Source organism: Sturnus vulgaris, chromosome 20, assembly GCF_052056855.1.
Source record: "Sturnus vulgaris isolate bStuVul1 chromosome 20, bStuVul1.hap1, whole genome shotgun sequence".
In the NCBI taxonomy this organism is placed as follows: Eukaryota; Metazoa; Chordata; class Aves; order Passeriformes; family Sturnidae; genus Sturnus; species Sturnus vulgaris.
This window is the reverse complement of record NC_142262.1, coordinates 7,843,072-7,866,496: the sequence shown is the minus strand read 5'-3', so window position 1 is coordinate 7,866,496 and position 23,425 is coordinate 7,843,072. Positions and strand designations below refer to the sequence as shown.

General features: G+C 42.5%; 1 protein-coding gene across 12 annotated transcripts in view; it reads left to right on the top strand.

Annotated features, from left to right (window-relative positions):
- Nucleotides 1-23,425, top strand: part of TNRC6C (trinucleotide repeat containing adaptor 6C) — a 98,818-nt gene that overhangs the window by 30,135 nt on the left and 45,258 nt on the right. For all 12 annotated transcript variants that reach the window (XM_088176640.1, XM_088176647.1, XM_088176650.1 and 9 more), the window contains one exon: nucleotides 13,471-13,839. In XM_088176640.1, coding sequence (XP_088032766.1) covers nucleotides 13,471-13,839 — 369 coding nt within the window. The remainder of the gene's footprint in view (nucleotides 1-13,470; nucleotides 13,840-23,425) is intronic.

The window sequence follows — 23,425 nt, the reverse complement described above, 5'->3', positions numbered from 1 at the left end:
CCTTGACAGCCTGGCCAGTTTTCCCTTGTGCTACTGTTTTCAGGCTGTTTTTCAAACCGTAGTAACTTATGTTTTTCTTGTTTGGAAGTCCTTCCAGTGAGTGCAGAATTATTTTTTAAATGCAGTATCTGTATGTTGTGGTTCAACCCCAGGCAGGAGCTCAGCCCCTCGCTCACTCCCCCCGGGCAGGATGCTGAGAGAATTGGAGGAGTGAAAGTGAGAAAACTCGTGGGTTGAGATAAAAATAGTTTAATAAGTAAAGCAAAAGTCACACACAGGCAAAGCAAAGTGGGGAGTTGATTCCCCACCTCCCATGGCAGGCAGGTGTTCAGCCATCCCTGACAGCAGGGCTCCATCTCAGGGAGCAGTGCCTGGGGAAGACAAACACCATCACTCCAAACATCCCCATCTTTCTCCTTCTCCCCCAGCTTTGTGTGGAGATCATGACACCATCTGGTGTGGAGTATTCCCTGGTGTCAGCTGGGGTCAGCTGTCCTGGCTGTGTCCCCTGCCAGCTCCCTGTGTCCCCCCAGCCTCCTGGCTGGAGGAGCAGAGCAGGCTTTGGCTCAGCAGTAATGAAAACACCCTGGGTTATCAGCACAGATCCAAACCACAGCCCCACACCAGCTACTGTCAGAAAATTAACTCTGTCCCAGCCAAAGGCAGCACGCTGTGACTGGAGGGTTATTGAGTAGCTTTGAGTTAATTTTGAACAGTAACCTGCTGCTGTGTGCAAGTAAAACCTAAGGCTGATTTATTTTCTGTGCCTTTCAGGCTCAGCCCATTGCCTCGCTCTGTAATCCAGGCTGTTCAGAGCAATGCTAATTCTCCTCTCACTTTTCTGTCCCTAAATTTAGCTTGCCATGAGAAACTCCCAAGTTTCAGATACCTTATTCTGTAAAGACCTCGATTTGATAATGTGCAGTTTCTTCGTCACTCCCCATTTCTCCTGTTTAATCACTACCCATTTTTCCCCTGCAGGTAGTCCCCTGAAGTATACATTTAAATATATTCCTTGCTTTAATTTCCCCAAAGTTTCCACTGCAGTTATTTAGGCTTGATTGCCAAACCATGAGAGCCCTTCCTGCAGGTGCTGGGGGTGTCAGGCTGTCCTGTCCTGCACTGACAGTTCTTTCCAGCTGTACATGTGAGCATCCAGCATTTCCTTTCTCATCAGGAGAAAGTCTTCAGAATGAAATAGGAAGAAAATAATGTGTTCTGTGCCACCTTTCAGACACGGGCTCCATCATAATTCATGTCTTGCTACAGCTTCCATATCTTCCTGCCAGTTTCCAAGAGTAATAATTTCATTTTTTTTTCCTTTGTTGTATAGTTATCTCTAATCTTTTCCAGTGATCACTGTGGGAAATCAGGTGAGAGATTGTCTTTAGCCTCCTCAGTTGTTCAGCTATTCCTTCCCAGAAAAGATCTGTGGAAGACTTTGTGATTTGGTGTCTTATTACGGCTACTAAGACTTAAAAAAAAAAGTAGAATTCTAACTTAAAATCTGTGGATAATAACTTAGATGCATAGTAAGATTGAAGAGCTAAGTCCATAATCCCATTTTACTGATACCTGGGATGTAGGTGGGATGTTAAAGCTCATCTTGTTCTACCCCATGGGGGTGTTACAGCCTTAACTCACATTTGCTGGAGATTCAGGGAATGTTTTAATCTTTATTTACCATATTCTTTTAGTGGCAGTGCTGCCTTTCCTGTGAGTGTTGAGCTGGGCTGGTGCTGGGGCTGACGTCATTGTCACCCTGTGGCCGGTGGCAGATGTGACAGCTCCGTGTGCTCCCTCTGCTGTCACCAGCTGCCTTCTCAGCACAAACACAGCTTCTTCCTGAAAACTAAATAATGGATAAAGCTGAATTACGTGGTTCAGAATTCTGAGAAGTGAGTATTTAAATAGCCCCCACAGTGTCCTGGTGTGTCATGAGTTAAAGTCAGGGTTATGGGGACAGCACAAACACCATCAGCTGGCAAATTTAACTTTTTATTTACATGAGAAACTGGGAGCATTATAGATTTGCCTCCCAGCTGTCTGTTCTTCAAAGTGCAAGAATCTACTTTAAAAAACAAACTTAATAGTGCATTGTTAGATAGATCTGCAAAGCCATTAGAGGGTTGTTATTTTTGTACCTTGCCTAGGCAGACATGGTGTTTTCCTCTTTTTCCTCTTTGTTTGAAATTGGCTTCTTCTGCAAGATGTTTTCATTGTTTTCTACAAAAAGCAGAAATGAAACTCACTCTCTGGTAACTGAACACACTCATTGGAAGTGTACAATTTACCCATAGTGTGAGGGGAGGAAGAATCTTAGGATGTCACTTATTAAACCAAGCTGTATTTCTTCTTAAAATGCTGGTGTTACTTCTTTTAGCTAAGTCTAAGCCCATTTCTATGGAATAACTGTGTGTACTGCATGTGCAGTAATTAGGTATTCCTTCCTAGTGAGGAGAAGACATGTGTCTAAAATAAACTGAGCAGAATTTTTGAATTAAAATGAAGTAATAATATTAAGTTATTATTAGTAATCTTTATTAAAACATCTTTAATTTCTTTTAACATTCATGTAATAGAATCTGATTTACTGGGAGTGGCATTTAATTAATTTAATTCAATTTAGAGAGTTAACTCTATTACATATTAGTACAGAAAATTACCTCTGAACAGTCATTTCTCACTGGTGACATGCAATAAGTTAATTTAGCTGGGAGTTCGTTTGGGTGCATTGTGAGTTCTTGGTGAAAGTTGCTATGGTGACAGCCCAGGGCTGTCACTGGGACAACAACCCCACTGCAAACATGGGATGGATGCTCTGGCTTTGTCCTTCCTGCTCAGAGTGGTGCTGGAATCTCAGGAAGAGCTTCCCTGGGCTCACTGAAGGGGTGTCCTGCAGACTGTGCTCAGCAAATGAACTCACTTTGGCTTTTCTTTGGCTCCACCTTATCTGCAGGGAAATGACTGCTCAGTCCCCATCAGGTTTTAGTCTGCTTTTCTTTAGGAGATTTCCCTGAAGAACCTGAATAGGAGAAGGTCTGTAAATGCTGGAACTGCTTTCTTCACGTTTCTGAATAATTTAAATCCTGTTTTTCATATTAATGCACGATGGTACTGGAGACATAAAAAATCTGTTCAGCTTAAACTGAATTAATGAAGAGTTTGCTTCAGATTCGATGTTGAATCAGAAATGAAGAGTTTGCTTCTGACTCTCCAGGTTTGACTGTCAGGTAGATGAACTCAGAGTTCCAAACAAAAACCTTCCAGGAAAGAGGCCAGCATTGGGAACCTCATTCAGAAAAACACTATTGCATGTGAAATGTTATGCTTAGGTTTAAAAGGAAGTATTAAAAACTCTGAAATACAATTTTTAGTTCAGTGTATTTTCTTCCTCCTCCCCACTGCAGATCTGTATGCATACTTAAACACTCGTTTGTTTTATCTCTAGAGCACGACTTTAATTTAATTGGGTTTAACTGAATAAGGGATCAGTCTTCATTTTGGGCTTCAAATTCTCAGCTGCTCCTTTCTGAAGGCAAGAATGACATTTTCATGTCTTTCAAATGCTAGAAACTGCATCCAAAGAAGGATATAGAACCCCAAACATGTTTTTTATGATAGGAAATCTGTGAAATTTTATTAGTACAGTCCCCTAAAGTGATAACAATGTCTCTGTGGGTTCTGTATGTTAAAGACCTACTTGCTCAAAGCAAGTTTTCAAAATAATTTTGTGAAACATAAATGAACACGTCTTCAGTTATCCTAATAAGGACACAAGATTTTTACATCTAAGGCCAAAATATTTCAGGTTTACCTTTCATTGAGTTGGCTCCATGCTCAATTTCTCAGGGTGATGCTACCTGAAACTTGGAATGAATCCACACTGCCCGGGGCTGGGGGAAGCTGGTCCATGCTGGACACTCTGTTGGCTCTGCTTCAGCTTTTCCTGCTGACTGATTTAAAATGATAGCTCAGATAACTCTACACTATCTTTAGAGCTGTAGTATAAACATATTAAGTCTTCTTTTGAGATAGAATGTGAACAGGAGGGGTTATGCCAAAATTACAGAGGCCTGTTACTGGTTGCTCACAAAATCGTTGCTATTTTCGTGTCGCACATAAAATATTCATTTGGTTCCATAAATGTCCATGACAGGAGGGCTGAGGCTTTGTGTTTGCACAGGCCTTTAGTCAGTGTGACATGTGTGCCCAGTCCATGATTCCAGCAGCACAGGCAGTGTCAGGCAGCATTACACTTCCCATCTGAGCAGCAGCCCTGTCATCTGCAGGCAGTCACAGCGTGCTTCCATGGGCATGTCTGAAAGGAATTAAATAGCACTGCAGCCTGCTTCCCCAAAACAGAAATGAAATACCTGGAGGAGCTGTATTTCTGGTTCCCAGGAGAAAAATGTGCCTGTGTGTAGTGATGTGATGTGTCTGGGCTGTTGGCCCAGGGTGTGTCCACACTCTCCAGGCCTGGGGCTCCCTGGACGCTGATTTTGGGCACACAAAATCACACAGGCTGCCTGCACACATTGATCTCTCTATCCATTAAGATATTGATCCATAAATACACACTGACAATTTCCAGGCATTCCAGAAAAGAGCCAGAGAATCCTTCCCTTTTTTGCAGCTCAAATGTCAAAGTGGAAAAAGAGGTTGTGCTGTAGCATGAGTGCTTAGTATTTCCATTTGTCTTGGGTGGGATGAGGGCACTGACTGTGCCCTGGGACACCCTGGAACATCCACCCTGCATGGACAGACCGTGGGTACAGCACATATTCCAAGTGTGATGGGATCTGTGCACTGTGTGCCAGCACTGACTGGTTTCTGTAGAGGCAAGCCCAGATAGAAATGATGGGGATATGGAATATCTCTGCAGTACCCAACCACAGCTGTGTAAAACTGGAAGCATTTACACTGGGATTTACTCTCCAAACCCCAGCTGGAGATGGGCTGTACCTATAGATCCATCACTGTTCAAGGTGAAGGAAATTTCAGGCTCTTGGATCCAGTAAATCAGTGGATACTGAGGCTATCCTCATTTTCAATTTCTTAGGAATGCACTGTTTACTGGGAATTTGTATATTTATCTGTTTGTGTGTGAGGTTTAACGATTGGGTTTCTGCTGTAAAGAAGAAATACTTACTGCTCACTCTGTGCCTGGAAGTGGTCTGTGGAAAGGAGGAAGAACACGTCTGGTGTGATGGCTGTGCCATTTGTAAATTTGTTTTTTAAAAATTCTTTTGCATATGAAAACTGTGTAAAACATTTTCTAATGAGATTAAATGCACAGAGTCAGTTTAAAATTGAAGGATTTACTTCTCAAGCTTCTCCTTTCACTCCCAGGTCTGCCCAGGCTTCTTCTGTGGCTCTGTATGAAGTTATTTAATCTGTTATTATATGCTTGAATTTTCCCACTGGCACTTGTGGTGATGATAGTGTTGGTTTTGTGTAATTTAACTTTAAGCTGTTTCCTGTCTTCTCTGGCTCTTTTGTTGTGTAGTTCCTGCTGAGGGAACCTTGCCTGAGGAGGGTTTGGAGGGTGAGATGGAGGTGAACGGGGGAGAACATGCCCGTGGCTGGCTCCTGACATCCTTTGCTGTGTTCCTGAATTGTTGGAATTGTGTTTGTGATGCTCTCATGTCCTGTTAGTGGGATAGAACTTGCTGTGTTTCCCTAGTGGGTCTTTATACAATTAGTTGGTGGAGTTCAGATGTTCCTGAATACTCTGGGAAGGAATACGAGATGTGAATTCTCTGAGAAGAGTTCTGAACACTCTATAGGAAAGTCTTATAAAACCTGAAAATATTCTGCAGCATTTCTAACCGCTTGCTGAGAATCCCTCTCTTAATTCTGAGCTGCCCTCTCACTTAAATTTTACAGTAGTAATTTCCTGCACCAGTAAATTCATCTCAGCAATGACTCTTATCTCTCTCCTGTCCTTTTCAGACAGTTGTTAATGCTGTTGTTTCTTAACATTATTAATACGAGTGATTAAAAACTTCCAATAGCTTCATTATTTTCCTTTAGAATAGCCAAGTTCTCTTTCTAAGGCCAGTGTATTGCCCTGCTCTGGAGGTGGCAATTGGGTTTGCAGGAGTCTGAATTCCGAGTTAAGTGTGTGATGATGTGTTAAAGGAAATAAAGCACACAGGGCTTTGTGCTGAGATGTCAGAGGCTTCAGGACAGAGAGCAGCTTCTAGTCAGGTGAATCCATTTCTTTATTTATCTGTTGTTTTCCAAGGGGTAGCATTTGGGCAGGTCTGTGTGCACAGAGATGTACATGATTAATACTGGTGTTCCAGTTCCCAGTGCCTGCCCATCGGAGAGCTCTCGCTTGAAAGGAAACAGATGAATTGCTAAGTCTTGAAAGTTACCATCTGTTATCAGTTCAGTCCTGCAGGAATGCTGCTCTGTGAATTTAACTGTTCCATTGCCCACAGACCTGGTTCCTAGCTTGGGTGCCGAGTTTGAGGCCTGGTGTGTACAGTCCAATTTCTGCTCATCAATTAGCTGATGGCAAACCCCATGTGTGTGCACTCAGAGCTTTCAATAAACATGAGAGAGTTTGGCTTGCAGTGGGAGAGCATCATATTTGCTTTGGATTATCAATCTATTGTTGATGACAACCTATCAACCTAATTAGCTGTACCATTTTTAATGGCACAGCTAATTAATTGTGAATTTAAAATTAAAATTATAATCAGTGCTAACGGAGGAAAGCAGTGAGGAAAATATTAAAACTCTTAAAAGTATAAGTATTCTTCACAAGATTGCTGCATGTGACACCAACCTGAATAATGTAGAATAAGATTGAAAAAAACCTTAAAAATACATGTTGAGTCACCCCAAACAGGTTTTGTATCTTTCTGTCAAGAGAAGTATTTGTCACCCTCTCTGCTGACAGATCTGAAAGAAAAAAATGTAGATGCTGTTCCAGAAAGGGAAACAAAATTTTGTGAGTGAGCTCTGAAGTACTTAAGAATCTATGTTTTTGTTAGGAACTTCTCCATCTCTTAGGAAAAAAGTTCAGTTTGTGAATAGAGTTGGGCTCTGACCCTTTGCTGCACAGAAGTTCTGCCTCAGGGTGGGCTGTGCTGGGCTTACACAGGGGATTCACCATGGTGGTGAAGGGATAAAATGTCACTCAGGATTGATTCAATTTCAAATTTACATTAATCAAGAACAAAATGGAGAGGATCTGTAAGCAGGGCTGGTGAAGAAAGGCTACATCTGAAACTTATTTAAAAGGCAGCAGAAGCTGGGGGGACTGCTGTGACTAACAACCTGAGAGAAAAAGGATTTCTTTGTCATGGCTGAGGGAAGTGGGAGAACTGAGTAAGATGGATTTGGAGCTCTGTTTTACATGTAGAGCAGTAGAAAATGTGCTCTAAAGGGTCTTGAGAGGTCATTTATTCCATCCTCTTGCCCTGAGACAAGATCACCAAACCTGTATCATGTCTGCAGATAATCCTTAATCATCTTTATTGTTGGAAATGTAAGTTTAAATCTCCCTGACCGCCATTTAAACCCAGCAGGTCTTGTCTTATTCACTGTGGGGTGGAGGAAATTATTTCATCCTCTTTCTTTGTATTTTTTCTTTGTGTACACAGTGCCTTGTAGATTGTTTCCTTCATTACCTCTGTGTGCTGTGGTAGTTCCCTTTTCCAGATTTCCATTTCCTTTGTGCCCTTTTCAGGTGGTCCAGCTCCATCTGGGAGAGAGATGCTCAGCTGTGGGTCCAGACAGGGAAGGCTTTGTGATGCCAGGCTCAAGTAGATGGGTGGCTGGGTGTTTATCCCATTCCACCACTTGGCTTTTTACAATCTTCTTGATTGTCTTTTCCTCCTCTTTGCTTTGTGATCTGCTAAAACATTGCTTCTTTTTCTGCAGAACTGCTGTGGGGCGAGTTGTTTGCTGTTCTGTATTTAATTCCTCCTGCCTAATGACGTGACTTTCCTTATTGAATTGTAGTAGTTTTGTCACATTGCTTCTCCAGTTCCTCACTGCTGAGCTCTGATCCTGTCACACAGTGATCTGACCACCCCCATCTTCCTTCTCCCATCTTGGTGTCATTTGCAGATTTAATAAGGATATTCTCTAGTCCATCATCCAGCTGTTAACGAAATATTGAACAGCGTAGGCTTGGATCAAGTCCCTGTGGAATCTCTTCTGAAACATATTCTGTTTTGACAGCAAGCCATTGATTCTCCCAGAGAACATTTCAACCAATTTTACATTTTGCTCACATTTCCCCACTTTGCTTATGACAATATCAAGTAAGAATGTCATTTCAGCAGCCATTACATAGTTAAGATCTATAGAGCAAGGTTTGGCTGGTGGGACACGGGTGGGAAATGTGAGCAAACAGACAGAACTTGTTTGAACTGGGGTGAATGACTGGGTCTGAGGGGAGGGAGGAACAAAGGAGTGTCTGGGTAGGAGCCAGGGGTCAGCTGGATTTGTGGCTGCATTGCTTTAGAGTCAAAGTGGAGGTGGGGAATGAAGTCCTCAGTGCTTCTCTATTTCATACCTTTGCATAAAGCCAGAAGTTAAGAAGGTAAGACCTTCTATTGTTGAGAAATCCTAATAACTGACTTAGAAGTTTTCTGTGAACTTTGGAGCTCCCTGTTAATTCCTACTCTGACTTCAAGTTGTCTGGCCAAAAAAAAAAAAAAAAATCAAGTTCAGTGTAGAAGGTCCGAGTTGGTAGAAGTGGGAAGTCTGTCAGGAGAAGTGGATTATAGATGAGATTTTAGAGCTGGGGTGGTGAAAGACTAAGGAAGGAAATGTTGTAAAAGACAAGAGAAGAAAGTGGAGAGGAAACGTCTGGAAGAGGAAGCAGAAGAAACTGCACCATGGTCAGCTGCAAGGGGGGAAATGAAGTTAAATCAGGAAAAGACTTTATTTGTTCTGGGTATTAGATAAATGATATCATCATGAATTGGCCCAAAGTCAAGGCATTTCTTTAAATAAATGGTGACAAAGTTCTAAGGGCACAATAACACGTGTATTTTTACTTTTATCACTCAATGTGGGCTTTGATGTCAAACAGCAGTTTCTGGTTACATTATTAAAGCCATTATAAATTTTGGGATTATCTTGGCATTATACTGCAGGATTTTTATCCCCAGCAGTTTATGATTTTGGGGGAAGAGACGATCCAGGCAGAAAATTTGGCATTTTATGTGTAAAAACACTAGAAGTGGGTTTTATGCAATAGTTCTGAGCACCTTTGCTGTTGCCAGCAGATGTCACTGTGGATAGCAAATCCCAGCATTAGGAGACAAAGGAGGTAATTTGCTAAATGAAAATTCAGCCTTTGAAAGTAGATTGGGGGGGGCAAGAATTTTTTCCTGCAACAGACTTCTGCGAGCAAATAAAAATGGGTTTCTCACTAATGAGGACCTGTGGTTTTGCCCACTCCAGTGCTGTGTTTTGTGACTGTCTTCACCCGACTTGGGTAAGTTGCTGGCGCTCTGTGTGACCTCGGAGGGGGTGGCTGTGGGACTGTGCTCCTGCTCAGCTCTCTTTGGAAAGCCTTTGGTGTTTGGAGGGAGCTTGAACCAGCAGTGGATGTGCTGCAGTGTGTGTGTGTGCAGGGAACTGGCCGTGGAGGAAGTGGCTTCATTAAGGTTGATTTGGAGGGGGGAGCAAGATGAGGAAAAAAATTGCCCATATGATTGGCTGGGAGAATAGCTCTGAATTATGGGATCCATCTGTTTCCTGTAATGAATTCATAAACCCATCAAACAATGACCTGAACGAATTGCTGAAGGAAAAAAATAATACACTGGCATGATATGTTTAACGCAGTGAGGCATTGGCATTGTATAATCAAAAATTCTCCTCACATCCAGCACTTTGTAATGGAGCTGCTGTGTTTAATAGAAGCTGTAAATAAATCCTGTCACAGTAGCAGCCAAGAATGCATTTCTGGGTTTAACTGTTTCTCTTCTGGAATGTCTGGTCCTCAGAGGCTTTAGAAATGCAAGTTTTATAGTGCTGGAGTGGGGGATTCTGAAATACAGAGAAATGTTAATGAGGTGAATGAAAGGAAAAAGCTGCCATAAATCAGTATTATGTGGCTTAACCAGTTTCTTTCATTTATGCATGTTCTTTCCTTATGTCATAGAAATGTACTTAAAAGCTATTGTTGTAATTGAAATCTGTTAGACTGATCCTATTCATTATATTAATAAAATCCACCTACAATTGCTCGTAACACTTTTTTTATGCAGTTGGGATTCCCGAGATTGTAATCATCAAAAAAGCATATGGAGTAATTATTGGATTTGTTTGGGTAAAATTGGATTAAGAAGTTTAGATACCATTAAGTACTGATAATTATTACAAGCAAGCTCATTGTTTAGTGTATGTACAGCTCGGAATGGAGAGTAAGCAGATACCCATCACAAACATCTTAAGAGCAAGCAATCTCAAGGCTTTCATTTTACGCCTTTAATTGTATTTTTTTGCAAGAGGCTTTCCACTTAAATGTTTTTGCTTTAGCTCTTTAATCACGTGCTGGTTATGAAAATCACTGAGTGTTAAATCCTTTCCCCCACACGATTTAAACAACATTTTCGCATTCAGGCAAATTTAGCCATAAGAGCTCTGGTTTAATTCCTGGCTTTGCAGCAGCCACCCACATGCCATTAGCTGTGACAGTGGATTCCCTGCAGGTGGAAGGGTGGACAGGCTGCTGCAGGGCTCTCTGTGGATTGGCAGCTCGGCCCTTGGGGCTGATGGAAGGCAGAGCTCGCAGTGCCCAGGCTGCTGGGAGAGGCTCCTGCTGCTGTGCCTTTGTGCCCCGCAGTGGGGAAAGCACTTTGTGCTCTGCAAGGGGCACCCGTGGTGGCAGGGTGCAGCCCTGCAGGGACGGGAATGGCTCAAGGCTTTGTAAAGATGCTGTTATTGCCAATATCACACAGCAATTCATAATTAGGATGTCCGGGGCAGACACTTGGAACATTTGGTATTTCTCACAGTGCATATCAAGTGAAAATTGCTGGTTAAACATTGCTGAGCACAGCTTTTAGAACACAGCTTTGTAATATATATTCTCTAAGTACTGTTGATGTGTGTGAAGTCTAAATTCCAGCCTGGTATGAAGCTGGAATTTAGGGCTCAAGCCCACTCGTGTGATGTTGTTCACTCTTCTTGCTTTATTCCCTGTCATTGGTGTAATTAAACAGTTCTTTTCCAGCTACCCTGATTTCTAGACATAGTATTCTTGCAAGAGCTTCCATTTAAGTACTCTTTAAAGAGATTTTGATGTACAAAATAAAAATTACTTTGCTGTGTTGATTAGAGAAAAACAGTAGCATGAATATGCAGAAATATTTTAATTCTAAAGTACAGTGATATTTAGATTTTCTTTGTTCTTTTCTCTCATCTGTGATTCAGAAATGTAGAGGGAACATTTATTCTTACACTGGGAAAATGGGTTTCTCTGGCCTCATGTTTGTGATGAAACACTTAGTTTACATTAAAGTGAAAAGTGTTGTCTATTCTATGACTTGCATTAGTGACTTAAAAAAAAAATATATCTCTTTGGAAGTATCAGATATGATTTATATATACACAAGATTGAGAATATAATGCTTTTAAAAAGCTGCCCGTCTTGCTTTCTAAAATATGTTTCCAATTAATTAATATTCCTCATGAAAATCTTGGGGCCAGACAAATCCCAGCCCTGCTGGCATCGTGCCAGTGAGTGGTTTCCATTCTCTTGTCCTTCTCCTTCTCTTCCCTGGCATCCCCTCTCATCTGCTGGCACCAGGGGGTGTGTGCCTGGTGTGTGAGCCGAGCTGCAGAACCTCCCTGGCTGCCATGGTGGGTTATTTTTGGTTGATCAGCCTGTGCCTGCAGTGCTCTGGGTGAATCTTATGGTAAATGACTTTGCAGAAATCCTGAGTCCTTCCGATCTCACTCTTTGTCAATGTTTGCATCTCTGTGATGGTAGTGGAGCTAAATGCTTGCATTGCTGTAACAGTAGTAGCAGAAACAACAGGAGCTAAAATAAACCCATTACAATGAAGCCAGGCTTACTTTCTATCATGTGAACAACAGATCTAGTTCTATTGTGGAAACAGAATAGTTTTCACATACATGTTGAATATGCAGATTTGGTATTTGAAAATAATTATTCTGCATTCCACGACACTTTCTGTCTACTTTTTAAATTTCAAAGTAAACTGTTTCCAGAGGTGATTGTGTATTTTGAACAGCTAAGGAGGCTTATTCTCTGCTTTTCAGGTATTGGTGGTACTTCCGATTTTTTAATATATTTAGAGTTTCTTTTTTGTTCAGATAGAATCACAGGTGAAATTATTTAGGCTTCCAAAACGTCTTGGAGAAGTGGAGTGCTGATGGTTCTGTCAGACTTTTTGGCATATTTTTGCTTGGTCAAGTCCCTGCTTGCTTTGAGCCCACCCTCAGCATTCCCTTGGTGTGTTCAGTGCTGCAGCTGTAGAAGTTGTTGGGTTTTCTAGGTGTGTCAGAGCCTGGAGAGTGCGTGGGTTTATAGTGTCTGTGACACAGTTCAAGCAACGTTTGAACAATGTTCTTGGGCACAAGGTGTGACCAGCACTTGGGTGATGAACCTTGTGTGTCCCTTTCCACTCAGCATATTTGTGACTGTGAATGAGCTGGAATTTTGCACTTGTTGGTCATGGCTTGTGACGAGCTGCAGCAGTGCTTGGTTCTGTTCATCCCAGAAGCTCAAAGAGTTTCTCTGGGTGACCAAAGAGCTCTGGCAGCTGCTGCCGGGTGAGCTGAGCCAGGGCTGCCATCCCCCAGTGCCATGTGCACTCCCTCCTGCCTGTCCCAAAGGTGACAGGTGACTCGTGCCAGGTGTGCAGGCACATTCCAGGTGGCCTGTCTGGCTCACTGCAGCCTGGGTTACTGTGGGGGTATCACACGTATGCCTGGAGTGCACGTGTTGGTGACTGGGATGTCCTAAGGGTTTGATGCAAAGGTCTGGATAAAGACCACAAGAAAGCCAGGGTTTGTGTGAGTGCTGAATAAGCTGGTGGATCAGGTCTTTTAGCTTGGTTTTTTGGGAGCTTCTTAGGAGCCTTAAAATGGTTTCATGGCTGTAGGCCCTGGGATATGATGTTAAAATATTGGCAAGGTCACCCCCAGAACTGCTGAACTATAAAAAGACAGTGGGACTCAAGGTGGGTGCAGCAGAGTGCCACACACTTTAAACGAACATTCTGTTCAATACTGAATTATCAAAGCTTTCTTTTGTCCTCCCTCCTGTTTTAAACCATACAGATGCTTTGTTTCATTAGAAAAAGTTTTCAGTACCATCACAGAAAGTAAACCTACACAGAAAGTAACACACTCTACCAACTTTTCATCGGCTGCAAAACATCAGTTTACCAGTTACAGTAAAAACAAACCTGATAGCTTTTCCGATCCTAAACCAACGATTATTATTTTCTTTTACCCTAGTGCCAGAACCTATTAAGACCAGTTTAAGCCAGCCCCAACCTGCCGGTACCGGTACCAGTACTTCCACCAGCACTCTCACCAACAGCAGCAATGGCAAGCGCGCGTCTGCCAACGGGCAGCAGCCTGCGGCGTCCCGATACCTGCCCCGAGAGGTGCCTCCCCGCTTCCGCCAGCAGGAACAGAAGCAGCTCCTAAAGAGGGGGCAGCCACTGCCCGCAGGGGCTCTGAGTGCCCCCGGGGCTCTGAGTGCCCCCGGCCCGGCGCCGGGCGCGGCAGCAGCAGCAGCAGCAGCGGGAGCCAGCCCTCCTCCTCCTCCTCCTCCTCCTCCTCCTCAGCAGGGACAGCAGCATCCCGGCAAGGCCCAGCCAGGTAAGAGCAGCACCCCTGGGGGAGCGGCTGCTTCCCTGTGGAGCTGCCTCCTCTGCTGTCAAGATTGTTCTAAAGTTTCATTTTAAAATTGCAGTCCTCATATTCTGGTACAACGTGCCGTTTCTGGCATCCGCTTGTAAAAGATTTTATTGTTTGTTCATGTGCTTGGAGCTGTGGGGTCTTCCTCCAGTTTGGTTTTTTTCCCCCTCATGTTACTTAATGGATCTTAAGGAAGTATAAATATTTGGTGATGATTCTTAACAGAAGCATTGGTAATTTGGATATTTACAAGTTGTATCTATCATTCTGATAATTTTAATGGTCCTTGAAGAGTGTTTTGCATGTTTGTGAATAAGGAATAGGAGCTTTGCTTATGTTCTGTTGTGACATTTTTATACCTTTGCTTGCTTATGCTCTCAATTATTATTTTCACCTTAGGAAAAGAATACTTTGGAAAAAGTAGTTGAGTGTCTTAGGCCTTTCTACCACTTCATTCTGTCCTTTGCAGGTCACAGAGTGGTTTGAGTTGGAAGGGACATTAGGGAACATCTATTTCCAGCTCCCTGCCATGGCAGAGACACCTTCCACTATCCCAGGTTGCTCCAAGCCCTGTCCAGCCTGGCTTTGGACACTTCCAGGGATCCAGGGGTAGCCACAGCTTCTCTGGGCAACCTGTGCCAGGGAATCACCACCCTCACAGGGAAAATTTCATCCTAATATCCCATTTAATGTTTCCCTGTGCCAGTGAGCAGCCATTCCCCCTTGTCCTGGTACTCCAGGCCCTTGTCCAAAATCCCTCTCCAGCTCTCCTGGAGCCCCTTCAGGCCCTGGAAGGAGCTCTGAGCTCTCTCTGGATCCTTCTCTTCTCCAGGTGAGCACCCCCAGCTCTGCCAGCCTGGCTCCAGAGCACAGGGGCTCCAGCCCTTGGAGCATCTCTGTGTCCTCCTCTGGACTCTCCTGCTGGAGTCTCTCGTGCTCTCCATCCTTCTGATGTTGAGAGCCCTAGAGTTGGACACAGCACTGAAGGTGGGGTCTCAGACAGACACACAGACCTTTCTTTGGCTGTTGGAAATAGGATGTTGAGGAATAAGGCTCTTAGCTAACTTCATTTTCCTGAAGTTGCTGATGGGAAATAAGCAGCTCTCTTGTTATTTGCCCTTCTGGCTAGAGATGGTGTGAGCTTTGCAGTGGAGATGAGCTCAGTGGTGCACATCCCCTTTTCCATCTCTGCTTTCTGGGGATGTCAGACAAAGCAGGGACTGTTCTGGCATACAGTTATCCATGGCTTAAAAAAATTATCTGGACTAAATCATAAAGGAGGAGTTTGATATCTTGAATATTTGTCATTTCTGTGTGATCTCAAGTATTGCTCATTATCACTCATTAGCACTGTCAAACATCATAAAATTTGGATCTGAACTGTCTGCAGTTTTTCCCTTTGGGCATTAGCAAATCTTTCACTCTTTTTGCTGCTGAGCAGAACTACAGCAGAGAAAATTCTTTGGTGTTGTCCTTAGAAGTTTTGGTTAGATAAGAGAATAATCTCTCTCTGAAATTACAGCTTCTATAGTTATCAAAATATATTTGAAAATACCACCCTGCTACTCCTCAGAAACTCAAAACTGAACAGACAAAATGAAACAATTTATTATTTATTAAAATGGTTCTTTTCTGGGGGGGAGGAAAGAGGTCCTGCTTCTGTATTCTCAAGTATTTGGCTCTAGTGAAATGGAAAGTAATAATTTCCAGGCAGTTCTCTAACTTTTCTAACAGCAATCTTCCTTGCAAATCCCAATTCATCAGGAATGGTTCTGACATTCTTGGCTTTTTCTGGATTGGGAAATGCTTGTTAACTGTCAGGCTAATGTTCTGTGTCAGAGAGATGTTCATTACTTTATTTCATCACTCTGGAACCATAGAAACCATAGCATATCCTGAGCTGGAAGGGACCCACCAGGATCAGGCAGTGCAGCCCCTGGCCCTGCACAGACCCCCAGCAATGCTGTGCAATCCTGGCAGAGCTGTCCAAGCTCTCCTGGAGCTCTGGCAGCCTCGGGGCTGTGCCCATTCCCTGGGGAGCCTGGGCAGGGCCAGCACCCTCTGGGGAAGAACCTTTCCTGATATCCACCCCAAAGCTGCCCTGGCACAGCTCCAGCCATGCCATGGGTCCTGGAGAACAGAGACTGGAGCTGCCCCTCTCTCTCATCATTATTTATGTGGGACACACAACTCAAGTGGCTCAGGCTGCCTGGGGCTCAGGAGGTTTCTTCCAGGCATCATTGTAGATGTACCTGAAGCATCTGTGTTTGAATTTAATGAAACAAAGGCCACTGTGAATCATAACATAACTCATAAAAGAGCTTTGCTTGTAAGAGTGTAGTACGAGCTGTCTGACTTTGATCTTGCCAGATGCATTTCTACCTTGAGGCTTTATTTTTTCCTCAATTCCTATTTTAACTTGCTCTATGTGTAGTATGTCAGCCAGTTTGGTGACCCTCAGCAGATGTTTTACACTGTTGAATTAGTTTGGGGGGGTTTTAATTTTTTTGCTTCTTTTATGTTACCATTGGAAAAATTCAGAGTACAGTAAAAGTTAGTACAAATGAGAGGAAAAGAAACAGTGCAGCAGCTTTTTTGCTTCATTTTTTATTATTGCCCCAAACAAGTTAACCCAGATCAAACTCTTAGCAAAAGTGTACTTAGCATCACAATCATGGAATGGTTTGGGGTGAAGTAACCTTAAAGCTCATCTCATTCCACCCCCTGCCATGGGCTGGGACACTTTCCACCAGACCAGCTTGCTCCAAGCCCATCCAACCTGGCACCAATGTCTCACCACCTTTAGAGTGGAGAATTTCTTCCTAATATTTCATCTAAACCTACCCTTCTTCATCGTACAGCCATTCCCCCTTGTCCTGTCCCTCCATCCCTTGTCCCCAGTCCCTCTCCAGCTCTCCTGGAGCCCCTTCAGGCCCTGGCAGGGGCTCTGAGCTCTCCCTGGATCCTTCTCCTCTCCAGGTGAGCAGCCCCAGCTCTGCCAGCCTGGCTCCAGGGCACAGGGGCTCCAGCCCTTGGAGCATCTCCATGGCCTCCTCTGGCCTTACCACCCTTTGAGTAAATAATTTCTTCTTCATTTCAAATCTAAACCTGCAATTTTAATTGTTCAGTAGCAGTTTGTCCATAGAGTCACAATTGTTCTGTTGCTCTTTACTCTGTAAAGTCAAAACAAAAGGTTTCAAAGGCACCATAAGATCTGCACACTGAACAGGATCTTAAGGGAAATCTTGGCTACCTTTTTGTCTGCTGGCATGAGGTGGTGTTTTGAGATTTCAGTGATGGCCTTTTCCACACAGAAAGAACTTGCTGAATTCTGGAGCTCTTTCCAGCAGGTGGAGCATCAGCTCATTTACTGACTGCAGGCACAGGAGGAAAAGAATAAATGTCCAGTTCGGCTTATAACGACAGCAGCTCTGTGCCTGGCTGCCCTGGGAGGCCAAGGGAGGAGTATCTCTCTCCTGAGAGACCTTTGTAGACATGAATTGCACATTTTCACAGGCTCACTCACTCTCTCTTACAGGCTTTTGTTTTCATCTTGTCGAGCATAAAGAGCAAAGAAGTAGGAACGGTACCCAGGGAAGGCCAAAGCTTTTTCATCTCAGCTCTTGGGATTTGAGTGACTGTTAGATTTAGAAAAAAGTAGGGAATTCTATATCCTGTAAACATAAGAATTCTCCCAGAAATCTTACTCAAACTGGTATGTTTTTGTGAATATGAAAATGAAGAATTTTAAATAGGAGGATTCTCACTAAAATATTTATTGAAACAAAGCTTTTTGCCATCCTCCTCTTAGCATCAGCAGGACCTGTTTTCCTTTAAATGTCTTTCTCTGGCTCCTTGGGTATTTCATTTACTAAAGAGTTGTGCAGGTAAAAGTTCTCTGGGGACATGATGGGAAGGAACAAAAAAAATCAAACTTGTCCAGAAGAGTCGGTGCAGGTCCCTGAGGCACATGCAAAGAGGAATTTTATCTGCCTGAACAGCACCTGCAGTGTGGGAGAGGGATCCATGACTGGACATCCTCCAGGGTGAAGGCAGTGATGGAGCCGTGCTCAGAGCTCCCTCCCACCTGGGCTGGTTTCTGTCCAAGCACCACGGGCTCCTTTAGGCTCATCATGAACCACAGCAACATCTTTTTATGGGTGATTTGGTGTAATCAAAGAGTCAGGATTGCCCTACATGAACATCTTGTATCCAGAAGATGCTTGATGTGAGCTCATGTCTGTAGCATTTCTTCTTACAGCATCATATTCCTTCAGAGTTAATTTTGTAATTATGCACCCACACTCCCTACAGGCCTTATTTATAACTACCCAGGTACAAGGAATACTCTTAGAGTCATTGCCAGTCTCTCCACTAAAAATCACACTATTTTATCTCTTTATTCTCTTATCAGCAGCCCCTGTTATCTATTGCCTTGGCCTATCCAAAACACTTATCAGAACTTAACTGCAATGTCATGATTAAAAAGGATGTTCTGCCAATGTAAGGCAAGTGGGAATTAATGGCCACTAATATATTCTTTGTCAGGTTTATCACCTAGAAATATCAGTGAAGTGGATGAGAGTAGGGATTTTTTGTTTCTCTCTTAAGGTAATCTCTAAAATATTAACCAGACAAACGGTTATCAAATTAAAACATTTCAAATTGCATAGAATATTTTAGAAATCTTACCCCTTGAAAGCAGTCTTTTATTCATTGTTAACTCTCATGGGACTCTTTTCTGAAGTACTTTAGAGTAGAATAGTTATTTGTCTGGAACGTCTGTCTTGAGCTAAAGAGCTTGTTCTTGACCTGCTCCCTCTGTAATCCTTTCCAGGATTACACTGAAGGAAAGCTGTATCTCTAAATTATGAGCAGTATTCTATTATCTAGTCTAATTTGTTATTTTTACTTAAAGATGGGACTCTTTATCTCTTCCCTCCCCACTTTGTCATCTAACTCCACTAAACAGGTGAGTAGTTAGCTTCCCTTATTAAGGTGTGAGGCATTTTCCCATTCATTGAATTATTGGAGTGATCCTTTGCCACGTGATCTAAAAGAATTAGGATAATTTCTGGAAGCTACCATGGGAGATTAAAAATAACAAGTAATAGAGATGTCTTAGTTTCTTTACAAATGATGAATTTTATATAGGAGTCTCCAGGCAACCAGTGTGTTTGATGATTATTAGAACAGAGATCAAAAGAAGTTAATCAGTTCTCCTCCAAGATGCCTTTCCTGAAATTCAGCACTGTGAAGCCACCATCTGTCAACTCAAAAACAACTACCACGTCCTGCAGGAGTCAGGCTGGAACTTTTTATTGGCAAGTAGAGTACTTTGCAGAGCATGTTATCTGTTTCCAAAGTCCAGAAAGAAATGAGAGCAAGTAACTCCTGCAGTAATTAGAATGAGTAAACACACCAGCATTGTGGCAACTCGAGTTACACTCTTAATTTGTTCTATCTGTTGTTTGTTGTGAAGTGAGAATTTGACAGCAGTTACAAAGAGAGATTTATTTTCTCCATGTGGGCTGATGCCAGATTTTGTGCTGAACTTTATTCTTCTTTTCTCTGGAGCTGGGAGGTTTATTTTGTGTTTGAAAATTTCTTTAGCTGCAGTTGAGAGATTCATGCTTATGGCATGGTGTGGTATGCAGTGGTTGAAGTGGGCAGCTGGAAGTTGGTGATTGCTCTTCTGTGACAGGTTAACTCTTCTTATAATCTCTTTGTATTAACTTTGGTTTTGATAATTTTTTAGGAAATTTTAGGAAATACGCTGGTAACTGTTGAAATAATGTCTGACAGTACTCATTCCAAACATCCAATCCTTTAACTGCAGTTACTTCGGAATTCCCTTAGACTGGGTAATTTTCTGTGGTTGTAAAGTCAAATTTGGAGAAGAGTTTGAGGGAAGGATTATAATGCCTTCAAAGCCAGTCAGTATAGTTGGAAAACACTAATAAGCTTTTGACATAGAGTTGTTTAATCAGATCCAGCAAAGTAATGGAGACCTTTCTGCTAAAGTCATGCATGAGGAATTCAGCTTGAGCAGCTCAGCTCCTTGTGATTTGTGATGGCTGTAGGTAAGGCATGCACGTGCCAAAGCAGTTCTGAAATATATTAATAATGTTTAATTTCAAAAGTCTGAAATAAGATTTAGCTTGATCTCCTGGAGGCATTGCAAACAGGCTGAGCTTTGACAAACAAAGCACATGTGAAAAGTGCTTTTATGGAAATGATTTGCTGAACTTCACCTCTTTGGGCCCATATTCTGCAATTCCATTAGCAGCATATCTTTGTTGGCAAAACATTACTGTGTTTTTGCTTTTAGTTGAAAAGTTACACAATTAAAACCAGAAACTTTTAAAATGGATTTATTCTGGATCTCCCAGAGCAGAGATTTTCATATGTAATAGTTAAAACACTAAAAGCTTTAAAGTAAAAATTAGGTAATATTTATTCATTGTGTTTGCACAGTTCCTAGACATATATATATATATATAATTTCACACTTTATATATAAAATACACTTAAAAAAAAGTTCTCCATAATACCTGGATGATGTGCTTCATGGTGTCATGGCTGTTGATCTCAAATGAAGAAAGCAGCAAGTTGATGTTTCCTTGGAAACAGGAGTTGGCTCTTCATGCTGCTTCAGTGGAAGGTGCGTGTATAGAACAAACACACAATTCCATCCTGCCAAGAAACTCCTGACAGCTTCAATCCTTACACACCTCTGTTGGCCACAATTTGCAGAGCAATCCACTGTACAGCTCATCACTGCACACACATTTCTGTAACTTGTGGAAAACTGGATGAAAACATGGGAAAAATCATCAGAATTTGGCTTGATTACATTTTTTGCCACTATTAGTGCTGTAAGGGGGTGTGCAGGTGTAAGAGGTGATTGTGTTTCTGTCTTTTCCTGCTGTTTCTCAGGGCTTTGTTTAGCATTTGGTAGCACTTGATGTGTGATCTGTGGCCCTGGAAATCAGGCAGCGTTCCCAAAGGTCACTGGTGCCAGGTGTATATTCAGACAAAAGGAAGTTAAAACATCACACAAGGCCATAAATGTAGCAGATAACACAGACAAGGGATCTAACCCATGGTTCTGTCTCCTGGATGATGAAAATTTTCTGAACTGCAGCGACAGGAAAGTTGTGGGAAGTGAGTCTGATCTAGTTCAGAGTTTTGTCCCCCATCAACATTTTCAAAAACTCCTTATAATGCTTTGAATACAAGGAAGTGGCAATCTCTGTGTAGCCCAAATACAGGCATTAGGAATGAAAAATTATGGTAAAAACTCATCAGAAAACTAATCTTTGGAACGAATTTTTCTGTATTGTGGATGTTATCTGACATCAGGCAAGCAGAGCATGAAAAATAAATCTGCTGCTTCAAATCTCTTTGACAGTGATTAGAATTTTGCACAGGGAGAAAGAAAAATAGAAATCTGTGTAAGAATAAATAACTGAGGTGCTTTTGTAGTTTTGCTGTCCTCACTTTCAGAGTGGGGCTGTGCAAAGCTTGGTGGCTCCAAGGTGGCTGCTTTTGCTTCAGGAGCTGCAGAGCTGCATCTCTTCTCCAGCTTCACTGTGGATGGCTGTGCTGCAGGGACAGCCAGGGACAGGAGCTGCCCAGGTGTCTGTGAGGAAAAAAAGGTCAGGAAACAGTCTGGCTAGCTGGTCAAATGTTCAGGTGGAAATTTCTGACAAAGTACATGAAGAGACCAAGCAGCAGGACCTGTCCTGATGGTGGAGAAGTAAAAGGTAGAAAGCAACTAAGGTCAAAGTGACCAGGGAATAGGTAGGAGTTTAGTCCTTGGGAAGAAGAGAAAGTCCCATATGCACACTTGAGGTCATGTGAAAATTACAAGAAAGCTGAATTTGTACAGCTCAGGACTTATATATAATGCTACTAGAAAGAAATAAAGACATTTGTAGCAGTTTGGAGGGGAAAAAAAGCCCCAAAGAGCAAAAGCTAACTCATTTACAAGTGAGTCAGCAGTAAAAAGCCTCCAGGGTCAGTGGGACAGAGGAAACCACTGATGGATGGCATCAGGAATACTTTAAACACCTTTCCCCTTCATCTGTAAATTTAGAACTAAAGCTACAGTGAGCTAGAGCACTTCAGGAAATAGTGTCCAGTTGTCTGGAAATGATGACATTCATAGTGGACTAAGCCGAGCACAGATTGGAGCAATGTGGTCACTTCAGGAAAACTCTTAAAAGAGAAAAAGCCAGCCAATGTTAAGAGGTGAGACAGTTAGAACTGAGGAAGTGTAAATCAGTCAGAGTAACTGTTAGAATGATCCCAGGGGAAACAAAACCCAAAGCAGCCATTTCTGTGCATGTTGAACTTTTCAGGAGAGAAATGCAGAGTCAGTGGGGCTTGTGGAGAGCAGGTTATGCCAAAGGGGATAGTTAAACAACAGCCTTCAATAAAGTCTTGAGTGAGACCAACTGGAGAAGAGTGCTAGGCAACAGAAAGGCAAAATTACACTATGGAGTAGTGGTGACACAACTGTGTAATTGGATAAGAAATAAACAGGAAAGTTTCTTTATTTGGCCAGAGCAGCTCTGTACCCAAATACAGGTGTGTGGGTCTCACGCTAGGAAAAGGGATCTGGTCACAGGATAAACTTGATTAATGTGTGAAAAAGAGAACAGTCACTGAGGGATGGAGGCAGCACTGCTTCCCATGGGACATGAGGGATAAGGCCTCTGAACATTCCAGCTGGAGGTACTGTGCTTCAGAAGGAACCACTTGGAAGAGGCAGAGGAATTCAACAGGAACGGGTAGAGATCTTGGAGAAAAGCCTTGCCAAGAAGGAAGGAATTGGAACTCCTGACTGAAAGGAAGATTGGAATTATAAATGCTGAGATACCTAAATGGCTGCTGCAGGGAAGGAAATTACACCTTCTGTGTGCCTGTGATGGATCAGTAAGAAATTATGGGCTTCAATTTCAACAAGGAAGATTGAGGATGGACATTAGGAAAATCGTGCCGGTATGAAAGCTGTCTTGAGAAGTGAGATAGAGCACTTGGGAATGTGCAGGCTCCATTGCTGGAGGCCTTTCTTGCTGGGTTGGGATAATGTCACCTTGTGTGTGTGTCAGGAATAGTTCCTTAGACCAGGTGAGTAGGCTGTATCCCCATTTTTAGTCTTCAGATATTAATAATTACGAATTTCAAATTTATGAGACGCATTCCCCATCAGAATTGGTCCCAGATAAGAAGGGGATGGATGTGCTCTGCCAGCACTGTTGGTTGGAAGCTGCACTTCATTTTACTCCCAAGCTTTTTAGTGAGCTTTGACTCATTTCTTGGGGTTCTTCTTTGCCTTTCTGTGGCAAAAACAGTCCCCTTCAATAGGTGCCCTATATAACTATTTGCCTTCATAAATTGAAGTTGATTACAGGAAGTTTGTCTTATTTATAGGAAAAATACAAGGACCCCAATTTTGACATATCATTTTAACTAATGGAAATTTCAATAATGTGTAGTTAGTTTTAAAGGAATGTAATATACCACAACAATAGTTACA